General features: G+C 39.9%; 1 protein-coding gene across 1 annotated transcript in view; it reads left to right on the top strand.

Annotated features, from left to right (window-relative positions):
* The first annotated feature begins 11,480 nt into the window (after positions 1-11,480).
* supv3l1 (SUV3-like helicase) overlaps positions 11,481-19,728 on the top strand; it is a 30,547-nt gene continuing 22,299 nt past the window's right edge. Inside the window, exons 1-7 of the mRNA XM_061964275.1 lie at positions 11,481-11,928; positions 12,011-12,088; positions 15,258-15,365; positions 15,442-15,556; positions 17,243-17,411; positions 17,484-17,595; positions 17,687-17,764. Of these exons, the coding sequence (XP_061820259.1) occupies positions 11,658-11,928; positions 12,011-12,088; positions 15,258-15,365; positions 15,442-15,556; positions 17,243-17,411; positions 17,484-17,595; positions 17,687-17,764 (931 nt within the window). The 5' untranslated portion in view covers positions 11,481-11,657. The remainder of the gene's footprint in view (positions 11,929-12,010; positions 12,089-15,257; positions 15,366-15,441; positions 15,557-17,242; positions 17,412-17,483; positions 17,596-17,686; positions 17,765-19,728) is intronic.

The following is a 19,728-nucleotide window of genomic DNA, read 5'->3' as shown; positions in this document are numbered from 1 at the left end:
CACAAGGTCAGTAGAGCAAGCCCAAACACCAGTCCGTCAGGGAATCCTACTGGGTATAACATCCTGCCTTTCATCGATCAAAATCAGAGTAATTCAGGTAACGAGACGGGGATAAACATCAAACTTTTCACTTAATGTAACGACACAAATCCTTATGCTGAAAACAAGCAAGAAAAACTAAGAAACATCTAGCACATGGACTGGTCTCAATCAATGGTATACGATATAGAAGTTGATCAGAGTAATGTAGGTAGAAAATCTGGAAGATCTACACGACGGTAGACGGCAGCTCAACGGAGAGAGGTGTCTCTTAGCGTCGTCTTCTGGGCCCCTTCCGTGGCAGGCTCCTCCGCAGGAGTGCGGAGGTAGAGGTGGTACCAGGTGTCCCCTGTACCAGCTAGTCGAAGGGCGTGGGACGTCCGTACCACGACCTTGAAGGGACCATTCCACCTGGGCTCCGTACACTTGCGTTTGATGACCTTGATCTTGACCCTCTCAGTGGACGGAAGGGAATCTGGAGTGGCGGGCTGTCATCCTCGAATCTGTACAGAAGAACTGGCACACAAATTCTGCATTTTGTGTAAAATACCATTTTGGTTTTACGCTGATTTCTTCTTCCAGGGGGGTGTTGATCCTGCAGTTCATAGGGTGAAAAACTCGGTAAAACAGTTTTATTCACGGACATTCGAATGATCATTAACGCTAATTGCAACATGTCAATCCAATTCAATTTGGTCTGTGCACAGATTTTAGCCAATTCGTTTTTGATATTCTGGTTCATCCTTTCAACCTTACCTTGGGACTGAAGATGGTACCCCCAAACCGAACCTGTGTTCTAGTCCAAGAGCATTTTCGACCAAGGCTAAGTGAGTAATTTTAAAATGGGTGTTTTGTCTGACCTAATCTTTTTGGGGAAACCATGTCGGGGAATTAGGTCATTCACAAGCCATTTAATTACTGATTTTGCATCCTCTTTTGAGGTTGGGGTTGCTTCCGGCCAACCACTGTGATTGTCAACACAAGTCAGCAAGTATCTTTTCCCTTTCACCGGATTGATCATATCAATGAAGTCAAAAACTATACACGGTTCACCCTCACCTCCTCCATATTCCAAATTGATTTACTAAACTACTATCGATGTGCAAAATGGCTATTTTCAAGTTAAATTTACAAACTTACAACAATTTAGTTATAACTTCTTACCCACAGGAATATTGTTAAAGCTATTTTGTTGTACGGAGTCTGAATCCATCCATCCATCCATCCATTTTCTACCGCTTATTCCTGAATCCAAGAGTCTGAATCCACCCTCATCTCCTAGTTAAATTTACAAACTTACAACAATTTAGTTATAACTTCTTACCCACAGGAATATTGTTAAAGCTATTTTGTTGTACGGAGTCTGAATCCAAGAGTCTGAATCCACCCTCACCTCCTCCCCCTTCTGTTTCTGAAAAAGAGACTGTGTCAGTAATACTATCACTTTCAGAAACATCTAAGAAAAAGGTCAGCTAATAGTCAAGTACAGCAAGAGCAGGGGCGGAGGACATGTCATGTTTGAGGTCAATGAAAGTCATTTCAGTCTCTGTGGACCACTGGAGGGTGGTATTAGGGTAGGGGACCCCTTAGCGAAATCAGAAATAACTCAAACTCAACTAAATCCTAAATTTTATGTACCTTATCCAATATGGTGAAAGCTTCAAAATATGCCTATATTTATATCGACACAAATACTAGAAAAATACTAACCTTATGGCGGATGCCTTCGCAATAGTAATTTGAAATTTCACCACGCCTGGTGGCCACAATAACAAATTAAGTCAAGCTCATGTTGTAGAAAGTCGAATGATGCGGACACGTTTGTTACTGAATACTTTCTATCAGACTTCTGTCATGGTGACTGTGTGTATGTAATAAGCAACTATAATTTTTTTGATATGCTTAAATGTAATGTGTTGTTTTAGCTCAGCTGTTGTGTAGCTGCTAGCTCCTCGTAGCCTACAGCCGGGGTGTCCAAAGTGCAGCCCATAGCTATGTGTTTAACAGAAAACTTAAACAAGAGGAAAATGTGGTTTTGGGTGTCGGTGCAATGAGTGGCAGCTACGCCGTGTTTTATCATTGGACCTAAGTCTTTGGTTTTGTAGGCGGGGCAAAGAGCAAGGGAACAATGTGGGACAGCAATTGTGTCCATCTTATACTATGCTAGTTGTAGCAAAGATATGTCAACATGAGCAGCCACACCTTGAGTTCCAACATATATAAATATAAAGGAGTCAAAGGCCTCCTGGCATGAACATGAGGCGAGTCGGGTGGCGGTACACAGGGAAGCATCTCAGTCAGCCAGGGTTTTCACTGATAGAGCAGTTGGAGATGTCAGCCATTTCTGGTGTTTCAGGCTGTGGTATGAGCTCATGGAGGAGCTTTGGTAGTGGTGTGGCAGCTTGGTGGTTGAGCCGTCAGGTAACACCAGGAAGGTTCCTTCTGTGCGATATTGAATGTCAGGGTACAGTCTGTAAAGGAGGTCATTACCAATTAGGCAAGGTGTGTGCAGGTCAACCACGAAGGGGTGCTTCAGTGTGTGTCCAGCAATCTGAACCGGAAGAGGTTTGGTGACCGGTAACATTCTTGTGACCTCAGCAAAGCCTTCGACCTTCAAAAAGGAAGCACACGGTTTCTTTGGTACCTCTGCATTCAGAAATGAGTGGGTGGCACCAGTGTCAATCACAAACTGATAACATTGTCCGTTGACACTTATGTCCAGCAGGGGGCCTGTCTGTATTTCCTGCTGGGGCTTCTGCCTTGGGCGTCCTTTGCCATGCCTGTATGATGTTTTGGCTGCAATTGGGAGCCTGTCTCGTTCAGAGGAGTTAGGACATTCACGTTGCCAGTGACCCGGCTGGTCACAGATGAAACAGTTTTCACCCTGTCTTGATACTTTCTATCAGACTTCTGTCATGGTGACTGTGTGTATGTAATAAGCAACTATAATTTTTGGTCGCACGTCTGTTGAGGATTCTTTCCTCCACCTGCTGGGACTCAAAAGCAAGGTCACCCACTGCTGAATATACGCTAGCTGATCTTTGACCTTTTGGTTCTTTTAACTTTTCATCTTCAGCGATCTGTAATTTAAGTAGTTGTTTCCTTGTTACTCTACCACCATCCTGCTCTGTACAATTTTGCATGTGATGAATAAGATGTCCCTGCCATGTGTTGTTTTTGGCACCGTGTATATCAGGGTTATCATCCATCCTGCGTCTCACCACAGTTGGCATTGCGTCAAGTACTGCTCATCTAAAAAACTGTCGGTGTTCCCCTTCTTTACTGGGATGCACACCTGTAGCACGTGACCACTGCTCTTTAGCTTGGTCTATAAATACATAAGGTGACTCACCATCTTTCCACCGATATGTAGGAGTGGTATTTTGACACGGAAGAGGAAACAGACTGCGCATAGCAGTAGCTATGCCTCTTATGTACGGTGTTAAGATTCAGCCAATAATCCTGCTTGTTGTTCCATATTTTGGCCATCTTGTGTGGAAACACAACGATACAAAATGCCTCTAAAGTCTGCTACGGAGAGAGTGTATCCCGCTGTTAGTTTGTCTAACGTGTTAAGCCAAAGACTCCCTCCTTCAGACACAGGTGGGAGTTTGTCAACAATGGATTGCATGTCTGCAACAGCAAAAGTCTTATATTTTGAAATTGGCCACTAATTTCAGGAAAAAGTGGATATGCATGTCCTTCTACCTTTTTGGAGCGTGTGTTGTATGCATGTGGGTCATGTGGTTGTTTGTCAATGTAGCCTTCCAGCAAGCCTTTAGCGGTTACAGGAGACCACAAAGTCTGCCTCTGTTGTGTATTATTCAAGAATGTCTGTTGTGCACGTGAGAGGTTGTTATCTACTGGGGGAAAATGGTCAGACATGCAAAGGAAGGGGTTAAGAATTTGAGCCGATGGCTTAGAGAGGGCGTGTGAGTACCTGCCTCTCTTGGCACTTGAGTAGGGGGCGTTGGCTTAGTCAAAGTCTGAGCGGGTCGTTTGAATAGCCTCGCGCATGCGCGAAAGCCCGTCCATTTTATCTTATTCATCTCTAACTTACTTTTCACTTCCGTCAAACTCTTAAATTCTCGAGCACATAAGTTCTGTAAGCCTTCTTTTAAACCGTTAGGTTTCTCGCCCTGTGCTCGAGCCATGTCCTTATCTAATTCACCTTGTTCCCCTCCCTCAGTCTCTCCCCACGGACTCCACCGTCACCAATAGCAACACACACACACACACACACACACACACACACACAAGCACGCTTATGCTCTCAGTAGACACACACAAGCACACGTACACACACTCACACACACACACACACACACACACACACACACACACACACACACACACACACACACACACACACACACACACACACACACACACTCCCACGCAACCAGCAACACACACACACACAAGGAAAAAGCTGCACGAAAGCTCTTTCTCTGTGTTTCACTTTACCATAAAACTTCCAGTTACTTTTCTTTATTTACCAAACGTTTGAGTTCACGACTTTACGAGTGTTGTAAACTCCCTCTTAACCCTTATTTTTCAAAGAGTGTTGTAAACTCCCTCTTAACCCTTTCATGAAACGTTCTCCTTTTTGTCTCTTCCCGCTGATTCCATTGTCACCAAAAGCACATTCAATTGATCATTAAACGGTAGCCATTCATCACATTTCCCCCATCCGCCATCACATTCCTGTCTGTCACACTCCGTAGCCATTGTGTCTTTTATCTCAGAATTTATCGTCCCAGACGAAGGGCCTGGAACCCCTTACTTCAGAATTTTTCGTCCCAGACGAAGGGCCTGGAACCCCTTACTCGTTTAGGCGACGACCAATGACCCAGGGTGAGCTACACCCAACTATTAGTTTATTCGTCAATGAAACCTTCCGTCACGGTAGTCGAGACACAATGACGCGAGTTGACCACTTATTTACAGCTTTTTATGTAATGGCGGACAAGGGAAAAATGCAATCAATCCATCAAAATGTCCACTCTGTGTCTGGCGTACAAACAGTGTTTGACTTACATACTTCAAGACAGACTCCTAAAGCAGATTTTAGAAAAAGGCTCTGCTTACCTTGTTTTATGTTTGGCCACTCGTGAGTCTGTCCAGAAGAGTGTAAGAGGTGTCCAATTCTCAGCGTGTCGCCCCGGCCAATGCACCAAATTGTTGCGTTTTGGACCAGTTGTTCCTCCCAGGGAATTCAAGTCACAAATCACTCCCAAGCTCTTTACGACACTTAAAGCTGAGTTGAAAAACCACCAGAGACAGAATAGGTATTTTGTAATATATTGGCAAAGCTTTGCAAATATACTTTCACAGAAACAGCATAGAACATTCGGATCGCCCCGCTAAAATGGTCTGTCCCCCCGAAACACCCTCTCCCCCCTTAAGTCCCTGGCAGTCCTCTGTCTCTAGCCAAAACAAATGCTAGTCAAAACACATTCCAAAGAACTCAAGGTTAACACACACAGTTTACTTGCAGAGAAACAGAAAGAGAATAAATGGAAAACACGAGCTGTTTTCAAATATGACTATGAAAGAAAATAAGTAACACTATAATTCGGATATATGTAAATATCTGCCTCCGACAATATGTATATATATATACATATATATATATATATATATATATATATATATATATATATATATATATATATATATATATATATATATATATATATAATGTATAGAATAGATTGTATTTGTAATCTACTTTACATTTGATTCCAAATCTCAAAGTGCTCCAGAATTACAACCATTGGCGTTGTTAGGCCTATTTTGGCGTTGTAATAAATAAATGAATAAAAAATGGCTTATCGATAAGCCATTTGTTTTATATGATTATATATATATATATATATATATATATATATATATATATATATATATATATATATATATATATGTATGTATGTATGTATATATATATATATATATATATATATATATATATATATATATATATATATATATATATATATATATATATATATATATATGTATATATATATATATATATATATATATATATATGTATATATATATATAAATCTGGTGATGTTACGTAAGGATATAAATATAAATATAAATATATATATATATATATATATATATATATATATATATATATTTCATGGAAATATAAATATAAATATATGGTCCTCCTAATTGTCAATCATTCTGGTGATGTTACGTAAGGACATAAATATAAATATAAATATAAATATAAATATATATATATATATATATATATATATATATATATATATATATATATATATATATATATATTTATGTCCTTACGTAACATCACCAGAATGATTGACAATTAGGAGGACCAATAGTCAACATGATCCACAACATCCTCTACTATACCTTTAAGTCATTCATATATATATATATATATATATATATATATATATATATATATACACACACAGGTAAAAGCCAGTAAATTAGAATATTTTGAAAAACTTGATTTATTTCAGTAATTGCATTCAAAAGGTGTAACTTGTACATTATATTTATTCATTGCACACAGACTGATGCATTCAAATGTTTATTTCATTTAATTTTGATGATTTGAAGTGGCAACAAATAAAAATCCAAAATTCCGTGTGTCACAAAATTAGAATATTACTTAAGGCTAATACAAAAAAGGGATTTTTAGAAATGTTGGCCAACTGAAAAGTATGAAAATGAAAAATATGAGCATGTACAATACTCAATACTTGGTTGAAGCTCCTTTTGCCTCAATTACTGCGTTAATGCGGCGTGGCATGGAGTCGATGAGTTTCTGGCACTGCTCAGGTGTTATGAGAGCCCAGGTTGCTCTGATAGTGGCCTTCAACTCTTCTGCGTTTTTGGGTCTGGCATTCTGCATCTTCCTTTTCACAATACCCCACAGATTTTCTATGGGGCTATGGTCAGGGGAGTTGGCGGGCCAATTTAGAACAGAAATACCATGGTCCGTAAACCAGACACGGGTAGATTTTGCGCTGTGTGCAGGCGCCAAGTCCTGTTGGAACTTGAAATCTCCATCTCCATAGAGCAGGTCAGCAGCAGGAAGTATGAAGTGCTCTAAAACTTGCTGGTAGACGGCTGCGTTGACCCTGGATCTCAGGAAACAGAGTGGACCGACACCAGCAGATGACATGGCACCCCAAACCATCACTGATGGTGGAAACTTTACACTAGACTTCAGGCAACGTGGATCCTGTGCCTCTCCTGTCTTCCTCCAGACTCTGGGACCTCGATTTCCAAAGGAAATGCAAACCAAACCAACCCAAACCATCACTGATGGTGGAAACTTTACACTAGACTTCAGGCAACGTGGATCCTGTGCCTCTCCTGTCTTCCTCCAGACTCTGGGACCTCGATTTCCAAAGGAAATGCAAACCAAACCAACCCAAACCATCAGTGATGGTTTGGGGTGCCATGTCATCTGATGGTGTCGGTCCACTCTGTTTCCTGAGATCCAGGGTCAACGCAGCCGTCTACCAGCAAGTTTTAGAGCACTTCATGCTTCCTGCTGCTGACCTGCTCTATGGAGATGGAGATTTCAAGTTCCAACAGGACTTGGCGCCTGCACACAGCACAAAATCTACCCGTGCCTGGTTTACGGACCATGGTATTTCTGTTCTAAATTGGCCCGCCAACTCCCCTGACCTTAGCCCCATAGAAAATCTGTGGGGTATTGTGAAAAGGAAGATGCAGAATGCCAGACCCAAAAACGCAGAAGAGTTGAAGGCCACTATCAGAGCAACCTGGGCTCTCATAACACCTGAGCAGTGCCAGAAACTCATCGACTCCATGCCACGCCGCATTAACGCAGTAATTGAGGCAAAAGGAGCTCCAACCAAGTATTGAGTATTGTACATTCTCATATTTTTCATTTTCATACTTTTCAGTTGGCCAACATTTCTAAAACTCCCTTTTTTGTATTAGCCTTAAGTAATATTCTAATTTTGTGACACACGGAATTTTGGATTTTCATTTGTTGCCACTTCAAATCATCAAAATTAAATGAAATAAACATTTGAATGCATCAGTCTGTGTGCAATGGATAAATATAATGTACAAGTTACACCTTTTGAATGCAATTACTGAAATAAATCAAGTTTTTCAAAATATTCTAATTTACTGGCTTTTACCTGTATATATATGTATGTATATATATGTATGTATATATATATATATATATATATATATATATATATATATATATATATATATATATATATATATATATATATAGACGGCGTGGCGCAGTGGAGGAGTGGCCGTGCACAACCCGAGGGTCCCTGGTTCAATCCCCACCTAGTACCAACCTCGTCATGTCCGTTGTGTCCTGAGCAAGACACTTCACCCTTGCTCCTGATGGGTGCTGGTTAGCGCCTTGCATGGCAGCTCCCTCCATCAGTGTGTGAATGGGTAAATGTGGAAGTAGTGTCAGAGCCCTTTGAGTACCTTGAAGGTAGAAAAGCGCTATACAAGTACAACCCATTTATCATTTATTTATATATATTTATATATACAGTTGTGCTCATAAGTTTACATACCCTGGGAGAATTTATGATTTCTTGGCCATTCTTCAGAGAATATGAATGATAACACAAAAACCTTTCTTCCACTCATGCTTAAAGGTTGTGTGAAGCTATTTATTGGCAAACAACTGTGTTTACTCTTTTTAAATCAAAATGACAAAAGAAAGTACCCAAATGACCCTGATCAAAAGTTTACATACCCCAGTGACTTTGATCTGATAACATGCACAAAAGTTGACACAAACAGGTTTGAATGGCTAATCAAGGTTCCAATCCTCACCTGTGACCTGTTTGTTTGTAATTAATGTATGTGTATAAAAGGTCAGTGAGTTTCTGGGCTTCTGACAGACCATTGCATCTTTCATCCAATGCTGCACAGATGTTTCTGGATTCTGAGTCATGGGGAAGGCAAAAGAATTGTCAAAGGATCTGCGGGAAACGGTAATTGAACTGCATAAAATAGGAAAGGGGTATAAAATATATCCAAGGAATTGAGAATGCCAATCAGCAGTGTTCAAACGCTGATTAAGAAGTGGAAAATGAGGGATTCAGGTAGACCAGCAAATATTTCAGCCACAACAGCCAGGAAAATTGTTCGAGATGCAAAGAAAATCCACAAATAACTTCAGCTGAAATACAGGACCCTCTGAAAAATTGTGGTGTGGCCGTTTCAAGATGCACAATAAGGAGGCACTTGAAGAAAAATGGGCTGCATGGTCGACCATTCATCTTGCTTGGTAATGAATTTCCTTCTTTCTGGCAGTGACCTAGCAAAAGTATAACATTTAATATTAAACATCTGTCATATTGATTTTGAAAGCAGATTAACCTGAATAACTTTCCTACAAAATATGTGTTACATAGCGTAACCAACAAATAACCATAAATGTCATGTCACCGACGTCTGTGTAAAGCAGATGATAACCCACGTGAGGATTTTGGGGAAGTTTTAAGCAAATACTTTCACCCAACAATGACTAAGATTAATAATATTAATAGGCACCAAAATGCATGATTATTAACAGAGATAAACAGGCTGCATAATGCTGTGTTGTAATTTGTTGTAAAACTACAGAAATGGCTGCCAGGGGCGGACCAACGTTTTTTCAGTGTGAGAGGGTGGGGCCTGGAAGAGGTCATTTGCGTCTAATAACTGCTTCCTAAATCGGCTTGCTTTTACAGGCAGTCAAAATAACAGTATCCATCCATCCATTTTCTACCGCTTATTCCCTTCGGGGTCGCGGGGGGCGCTGGAGCCTATCTCAGCTACAATCGGGCGGAAGGCGGGGTACACCCTGGACAAGTCACCACTTCATCGATACAACAATATTAATCTATAATCGCCTCATGATATTACACAATTACAAATGCATTTGATCATATATATTTTTTTATGTAGAAATTGATGGATAACTTTCTTTAAAATCACAAGACAGTGTGACAAATATTTATTTAAACAAAAAATGTTTGAAATATATTAATATAATGTTTGTTGCATTATCATATTCAAGTTAAAATACATGCAATTGCATCCAATTTTTTTGGTGAATTAAAAAAAACTAATACATTTATTAAAAAATATGAAGTGCTTTATTGATGCACATTATTTCTAGGTTTTTGCGGGCCAGATTTGCCCCCAGCCTTTGAGTATGATGCTCTGGCGCCACTGATTAAATTACAGTAATTAAATAATTGTATTTATATGAGAAACACTTGTACATATCCATCCATTTTCTACCGCTTGTCCCTTTCGGGGTTGCGAGGGGTCGTGTGTTTAAAAGGCGGCCAAAATAAATACCTTAATAAAACAATCACTCATTTGTGTGGGACACAGAGTAAAACAACTTGCACTGAGCCTAGTCTATAAAATCTGCTACACCTCCCTGATACCGAAGTACATGTCAAACTACTTCCTTAACGTAAATGACCGCCATAACCACAACACCAGGGGGAGTTCCACAAACCACGGTAAACCCAGATTCCGATCCAACAAAGTCTTAACTCATTCTCCTTCTATGCCACATCAATATGGAATGCACTCCCAACAGGTGTAAAAGAAAGGGCATCTCTATCGTCCTTCAAAACCGCACTAAAAGAACACCTCGAGGCAACTTCAACCCTAAACTAACAAACTTCCTTTCACATCCTACCTCCCCGGATTGTAAATAGTCAAATGTAGATACTTATTCTTATGCTCTCTGATCTCTATCTCTATGTCCACTACTTGCTGTACATATCCTACATAGTCAGTCCTACACTGTTCCAACTTCCAATGTCCATTTCTTTGATGATGCAATTGTTGATGACTGAAGTGTTGATATCAACCAAACCTAACCCCCCCGCCCCCTCCACACCCCGGATTTTAAATAATGTAAATAATTCAATGTATATACTCTGATGTTTATCTTGTGTGATGACTGTATTATGATGATAGTATAGGGTATCATGAATCAATTTAAGTGTACCCCGACTTAAAAAAGTTGAAAAACTTATTCGGGTGTTACCATTTAGTGGTCATTTGTACGGAATATGTACTGCACTGTGCAATCTACTAATAAAAGTGTCAATCAATAGGTCAATCAATCGCTCTCAAAACAAGGCGGGACCTTTTAGTTTTTTTCAGTAAGGACAAACCTGATTGGCTGTGCAGTGGGCATAGCACATTCAATATTTTAAAATATACTCGTCGGGGTGTTTCCGGATATGCCAGTTTTTAATTAAGTTTGATTCTGCGTAATCGACACCAGACACAGCCTTCCTGGTAGTAAATTTACATTTTAAAAACAAATACAAGTTGCAATTTAAATACTTTTCTCGCCTAATATGTAAAAACATGTGAACCGCGTATTTATTTTAACACAGGCATCATTTTGGCAAGCTAAAGCGCAGACGGGTCCTCTCCAACGTGGGATCCCAGCAGGAAGACAAACGTGTTGACCGTCCTTCGAAGTTAGCGTTGTTTGTACCATACTTTTAAAACCTATGGCGACTCATTAACGCCGTGTTTACACACAGTCCCAGTTGGGTAAAATTAACTGTAAAGAAAAAAACATGTCAGTAAACCGGTGTTTGTATTTGTTTTCTCGGCTTCGGCGCCATGTTAGCACTCGGGCTGTTCGCCTCACCGGTAGTAGCTGTCGTGTGTCTTCTGGAAATGGTTTGTTGACTAAACATCCGAGTAGTTCTGTTGTTAGCAGCAGAAGTTCTACTTCCTCGTCTTCAAAAGCTCCGGACACGTCTCTTTTTGTTCCCATCTCTCTGAAGACTGATGTGTCTGCAGATGGGAGTGTTGGGGCCGAGTTAACGCAACCTTTGGACAAAAGTCAGTCAAATTACTTGTGCTGCATGCTGCGTTTAAACGAGTTTGAAATGTGACCTTTAACAGAATACTGTGCTGTGTTTAGGTGAGCTTTTGAAAATGCTAAACCGCTTTTACAAGAGGAAAGAGATGCAGAAGCTGGCTGCAGAAAACGGCCTGGACGGTGAGAATGAGAAGACACTTTCGTCAGTGTGGGCAGTTAAAGCCAAACCTAGACCTAAACTCACTAGAATAGGGTAGACTTTATTTATCCCACAATAGGGAATGTATGTGGTTGCAGGGCAGATACAAAAAGTCCACAAAAAGTAAAGTTAAAAACAGGGCTGACAAATGATAATAATAAAAAAAATCAGATTGGATTAATCATGATTATCCATCCATCCATTTTCTACTGCTTGTCCCTTTTGGGGTCACGGGGGGTGCTGGAGCCTATCTCAGCTGCGTTCGGGCGGAAGGCGGTGTACACCCTGGACAAGTCGCCAACACAGATAGACAGACAACATTCACACTCACATTCACACACTAGGGCCACTTTAGTGTTGCCAATCAACCTATCCCCAGATGCATGTCTTTGGAGGTGGGAGGAAACTGGAGTACCCGGAGGGAACCCACACAGTCACGAGGAGAACATGCAAACTCCACACAGAAAGATCCCGGGATTGAACTCAGGACCTTCGTATTGTGAGGCACACGCACTAACCCCTGTGTCACCGTGCTGCCTAATCATGATTAATCACAAATTATTACTTTCTTGCATAATTAAAATTTGCTTAAGGGGAACTGCACTTTTTTGGAATTTTGCCTACAATTGACAATCCGTTTGTAAGACAAGATCCCGTGTTTTTCTTTTTTAATGCTTTCTAAACAGTAAATTTAAGCATGATTTAAGCATTAATTTCAAAACGATCACAACTTTTGTTTTTTCTTTGACAACATCAATGATTACTGCTCACTGCAGACTTAATGACAGCCAGCAAAAATAATAAAACATCACTTACTGTACACTTTCTGCTGTCACTAGGATGGAGATTTATAGAATCTTGTTATATTCCCATTTACCGTATTTTCCGCACTATTAGCCGCACCTAAAAACCACAAATTTTCTCAAAAGCTGACAGTGCGGCTTATAACCCGGTGCGCTTTATATATGGATTAATATTAAGATTAATTTTCATAAAGTTTAGGTCTCGCAACTACGGTAAACAGCCGCCATCTTTTTTCCCCCGTAGAAGAGGAAGCGCTTCTTCTTCTACGGTAAGCAACCGCCAAGGTAAGCACCCGCCCCCATAGACGAGGAAGCGCTTCTTCTTCTACTGTAAGCAACCACCCGCCCCCATAGAAGAAGAAGCGCGCGGATATTACGTTTCATTTCATTTGTGTGTTTACATCTGTAAAGACCACAAAATGGCTCCTATTAAGAGACACGCGTTCAACGCAGAATTCAAACTCAAGGCAATAAGTCACGCAGTAGAACACGGAAATAGAGCAGCAAGGTAGAGGAAGCAACAAGATGACCTGCGCCACTAAGACAGGGAGACAGCGCCGGACGACATACGCCAACATCTTCCAGTGGATTGTAAATGCCTGGGCGGATATATCGGTCTCAACTGTGGTCCGAGCTTTCCGGAAGGCAGGATTCATGGAACTGCTGGAAAAACAACAGCAACATTGACTCTAATGACTTCGACGAGACGGAGCCGGCCATTTTGGATGCCGTATTCGCCCAACTTTTTAATTCAGACACTGAAGAAGAATTCGAGGGATTTATGGATGAGGAATAATTTCAGAAAGTGAGCTTTAAATGTTTATTTTGTGTGTTGTGTGACATTAACGTTCGAGCAACGTTGAGTTATTGATGTTGCTATTGCTCTGCAGTAATTTGAGTGTTACTATTTTTGTGATTGCACATTTGCACATTACATTTTGGGGGTGAACAGAGTTGTTAGAACGCTGGTTTGTAATATATTAAAGTTTGACTGACCTATCTGACTGTTTTTTTGACATTCCCTTTAGCGCAGCGTAGGCGCGGCTTATAACCCGGGGCGGCTTATAGGTGAACAAAGTTTTGAAATATGCCATTCATTGAAGGTGCGGCTAATAACCCGGGGCGGCTTATAGTGCGGAAAATACGGTAGATGAAGAATAATCCTCGCGAGGAAAGAGGGGGAAGGGGGGAAACCAAGCGTCTTTTCGGGTCTTTCTCACAATTCTTTGGTCTAAATTGGCTGTCAAAGTGTACCAACTTGTCTGAATATGTCCACATCTATCTATCTATCTATCAAAGTGAGAGGCAGAGAGTGCAGAAGCGTTACTCCAGTGATATAGAACCTACGGAAATTGCCGAAGACATTGAAGTGGAAATAAAAGTAGAGTTTACCTAATACTTTTAGTAATTTTTTTTTGCTAAAGAAAATCTCTGACTTAAGCTTCAGACTTTCTTTGTTTGTTTGAGATTGTCATTACTGCCACAAGTGGTGGTAAAGAGACGCATACGGCAACTGCTGGGAAACATATCTTTTGGCAGCCCATAAATTGACACTGGCCCTATGGTTCAACACTGGTTTAATTTATAAGGTTTTACTTTAGTTGACAACATCGAAGCAGATAAACTCTGCCTGTTTTTGATGTAACATTCTTGCTAGAGGATAGCGACATCCTCGATTGCGTATTTTTGCTTTAACATGGTATTTTAAACTTGATGTGCACTGATAGTGTGTCGTTGCATTACCAACAAATTACTTTAGTTGTATCAAAAGTTCCGTCGGAGTGTGTTAAAAGGACAAATTGCATGCTGCGCACACCGCGCTGACTATCACCACACTGGCATGTGACCTGATCCTGAACCGTGAAACACTGTGCGCCACCAGTTGAGTAAAGGTGCGGTCAAAACAAATAGCTTTGATGATAAATGAATGAAGAATAATTGCACTATCTTATTTTTTAATTAATCACATGTTAATATTTAAACGTTGACAGTCCTAGTAAAAACACAAGGGAAACATAAAAGGCATTAAAAGAGGACAGCTATCATGGAACCAGCGGCTTCATTTCTACATACAGCTAAAGAGTAAAACACAACGAAAAACCAAAAAATGGTCAATATATAATACATATAGCGCACATTTAATTGTACCATGCATAGCTAAACAAAACAAGAACACATTGCAACACTATTTTATTTATTATAAATTTTAATTGCTATTAACTAACATATTTCTTCTTATTGTTTTTGTTGTTGAGGTATAAGCACTTATTATGACAACCTATAGAAATGAAAAGAAAAAAGATAATGAAGTAGTAACAGTTTCTCAGTATTATTTTCTTTTATGCAGCACGACTCTTCCACCAGGCCTTTGTCAACTTTAGAAAATACCTCTTGGAGTTGACGACACTCCCTGCTGATCTGCACATCATCCTGAGTGACATCCTCTGTGGAGCAGGTGTGTACAGATATACAAATGCAAAGCAGTAATTCTAAATGTATACTGCAATCTTTTTTGTGTTTTTTATCTGTAGGTCACATAGATGACATCTACCCATATTTTATGCGTCATGCTAAGACGATTTTTCCCATGCTGGACTGTATGGATGACCTGAAGAAGATTTCTGACTTAAGAGTCCCTGCTAACTGGTAAATAAACAATATATAGATTGTTAAATCCATTGTTCTTCATACCCTGGACCAATGTTGTTTTTTTTTATTTGTGGAATTGCAGAAAATGGAAACCAGAAAGTGTCAAAAGATGTAATGTTCAAGGCAGTAGCCACGTGTACATGGATGACATTTATTGAATTTGATCATCATTCGGATTAGAATGTTACTGTGTACATTGACCCTGAAAAAAGGATCTGATTGGGACGTGCATTTTCATGCATCACACCTTAAATTAGAATACTTTATGTTGACATGCGCAGAACCCAACATAAACGGAAAATAGTGTTATTATTTGTGCTATGGTGCCCTCTTTTTCGAGTTTTCTTACTGCAGGTGCTGAAGGTAGCAGTAGACTTCCACTGTAAACAAACATGGCTTTGTGCATTTCTGATTGTCCGACGTTATGGTATTTACTTATAATTTTTTCTTTCTGTTCACTACTTCTGTTTTACCTCTCTTTTAGAAATAGAGATGTTCTGTGCTTTTATGTTGTGATTCTGTACGGGTTGTGGCGCATGCGGTTGTGTATGTGTTTGAGACCAGCAGTTAGCACGTGGAGTAGCTGTAATGTTGTGACTAAATTAGCTCATTAAGAGCACGTGGAGTAGCTGTAATGTTGTGAAAAAAAACGCTCGTTAAGACGACAACGGGATCCCTTCTTTTATTGTTACATCGACGCATGACACTCCAGACTATACTTTTTTTTTGCTAGTCTCGTTTTAAAGCAACAAATTCAAAAGTATAAAACGCTATGTCTGTACATGTTGAATAGGAGGAGACAGCAGCACAATTGCTTCATTCAGGAGACTGTTCAATTTAGTCCCCCTCCACCACAAAGCATAGCTGACATCAAAGACATGCGCAGTAAGGATAATTCCAACCCGAATTTCAGAAGATGTGTTTTCATGCTCTACAATCCGAATTAATATTGGCATCAACCACCCGTCTTGATCGGAATTAAATTTTGATCAGAACGTGTGTGATCGGGTCAGACTATTCTGAATGGCATGTTTACATGAAGCATTTTTATTCCGGTTAGGCTTTTAATCCGATTAAATGTGTTCATGTGCACATAGCTATTGATAGAAAACATATTTGCTCACAATTTGGCTAAGGTGTGAATGTTTTAGGGCTGAGGGAAATTTAGGCTTGTGGGTGCCATAAAAAAAAATAAAAAAAATTCTTTACACACAATGGTGATTTTGCAAATATATAACACTATATTATTACACATTTGATTTACAGTCACCCAATGCCATATTGGAGATTTGTTTTTTAAGCATATTTTACAAAATTTTTGCCCAAAATGATGCATTTTCAAGCATAAAAATCGCTCCTTTCGACATTTACAACTTTTGGCGTGGTCTGTAGGGAATAAGAAGCTCAAGCTGAGATATCGACCAACAGAAGAATGTAGATTTACACAGATTTAAGATTTATGAAAAGTTTTATTAAAATAAACTTACTATAGTAAGTTGACCTACTGGAATCTGACGCCGAATAGTCAGTGAAACGCAAAATGTAAATGTGGGTTAGAATTTAGTGAATACACAGAAGAGCCATGTTAGTGCAGATACATCTAAATAAATGAAATAGATATTGCTACTTTCTTTTTGCTTCCATGCTGTATGTACATTATATATGCATGCATGTATTCTTCAGGTACCCAGAGGCTCGTGCCATCCAGAGAAAAGTGATCTTCCACGCCGGTCCCACTAATAGCGGCAAAACCTACCACGCCATCCAACGCTACTTGGCTGCTAAGTCAGGTGTCTACTGCGGTCCGCTAAAACTGCTCGCCCATGAAATCTTTGCGAAGAGCAATGACGCCGTATGGATCATTATTGCACCTTCACCTATTTTATCGGAGCGTTCTCTCTCTACATGTTGTTTATGTTCTCAGGGTGTGCAGTGTGACCTAGTGACTGGCGAGGAGAGAACGTTCGTGAACGAAGACGGTCGAGCATCTGCTCACGTGGCCTGCACCATTGAGATGTGCAGCGTCACCACACCATGTGAGCGAATAAAGCACATGATGTATGGTTATCCACACCACGGTGGAAAGGTTTACATCTCTATGACTTATTTTTATTTGTGTTTATGTAGATGAAGTGGCTGTGATCGATGAAATTCAAATGATTAGAGATCGGTCACGAGGATGGGCCTGGACCAGAGCACTGCTAGGTTTGACACACGCACACACAAACACTGCCTTCGCATTCATTCACTCTACAAAATGTCAAAATTATTTGTTGAAGGACCCAGACAACCAAAATTTCACTAAAAAGTTGTCTTTATGAATTGTTTTGCTCCTGAAAATGAATCTGGCAGTCATTCCCCATAACATCCATTTGTTTTTGAGTAATCTCTAGATAACCAACCTTTTTTCCATTGTCAGACTTAATATGTCGCCCCCTCTTGGTGTGACGTCATCTACAGAACTGGAGGCCATTTCCCCACATAGAGAGTGTGGATAAAGACATGTAAAACTTATTTTGATCACTTGATTTCACGCGTTGTCGCCTTGGTCAATGATTACTTCAACACTGATAAGGTTATATTTATGAGTAATAAATACATCTAAAAGAATCGCCATATCTGGACTTTACTGCTCTTCTGTAGACACAAAAGCCTCTTTCTTCATGCTCTTTCAGCATTTCCTCAAGTATCTTGAGTAAAATATCAGAAAAGGACGCAAGAGGTCGCAAATAGAATACGAGCAGATTACCTTCTTTTTCTCTCAATTTTGAGCACCGGTTCTGCTCTTTTTTTTAAATCTGTCTTTCTGCGGGTTTTTGTCTCTTCTCATCGTGGGTGCCCTTGGTTTGGGGGATCTCATTTGGCTTGAGTATTTTAAAACATTTTATTTTTAAACTCCGTCCGAAACCCTTCTTCTTTGAAGTCAGAATCATAAAAATGATCGCTCCCTCTCAAATTACACTCTTCTCACTTGGTCCGTCCTATTTCGTGTTAGTCAAATTAACAGGAGATGTTCATACTTTCCTCATACTGCCGTCATTTTGAAATGTATGCAGACTGACTACTTTAATTGTATTGTCGCAAACTGCAACAATGCATCTAGCAGACATTTGATAATTCTTTCAAATTCTGCCCAAAAATAAAAAAATTTGGGATGAGGATGCCAACTGGGGCTGGATGATACGGCTGAAAACTGTATCACGATATACGTTTTTTTATATTGATCAATAAGGATAATTCAATAATTATGATGTTTTTTATGACTTACCGGTATTTAAGCCTGCCAGTAAATACAATAACACAATGTTCCAAGGGTGCTATTTTATTACTGGAGAAGGTGTCTGGTAACCAGGTGGTAAGATAATTGCAGTAAATTCGAAGGTAGTTGCAGTTTCGAGAAACTAGATGGCAGTAATGTATAAGCTATTGGGCACTACACAGACTTCATGCAATTAATCTTGCCATACTTTCTTGTTTCTTCCGACCAATAAATATAAATATATTTCGAATGGTTTATCGAACATTTTAGATTTATATCGATCATGTGTCTATCGCGATATATATTGATGTTTTATCAGCCTAGCCCTAATGCTAACAAAACACAATCAATCAAAGTTTACTCATATAGCCCCTAATCACAAATGTCTCAAAGGAATGCACAAGCCACAACGACATCTTTGGCTCAGATCCCACATTAGGGCTAGAAAAAAACTCAACCTAATGGGAACAAGGAGAAACCAATAGATTCCGGGTGGATACGGTTAATAATGTGAGAGTCCAGTCCATAGTGGGGCCAGTAGGGGATTCTCTTGCATGTTGACAAGTCAGCAGCGCAGTGATGTCACCAACTGATGCAAAGAGGAGTGTTCCACTTCGGGTCCCGACTTGGAACCGCTCTTGCCTCCTCTGTGGAGGCTGATCCGTGGTCACCTGATAACCTCTCCACAGAGGAGACGGGGGGCAGAGCAGAAAAGAGAGACATCATATCAACTGGTCTAAAAAGGGGTCTATTTAAAGGCTAGAGTATACAAATGAGTTTTAAGATGGGATTTAAATGCTTCTAGTAAAGTACCATCTCTGCATTCCAGAGTACTGGAGCCCAAATAGAAAACACTCTAAAGCCTGCAAGTTTTTTTTGGGCTCTGGGAATCACTAATAAGCAGGAGTTC

This window comes from Nerophis lumbriciformis, linkage group LG06 (assembly GCF_033978685.3).
Source record: "Nerophis lumbriciformis linkage group LG06, RoL_Nlum_v2.1, whole genome shotgun sequence".
Lineage (NCBI taxonomy): Eukaryota > Metazoa > Chordata > Actinopteri > Syngnathiformes > Syngnathidae > Nerophis > Nerophis lumbriciformis.
The sequence above is the reverse complement of the archived record's forward strand: the minus strand, read 5'-3'. Positions and strand labels throughout refer to the sequence as shown.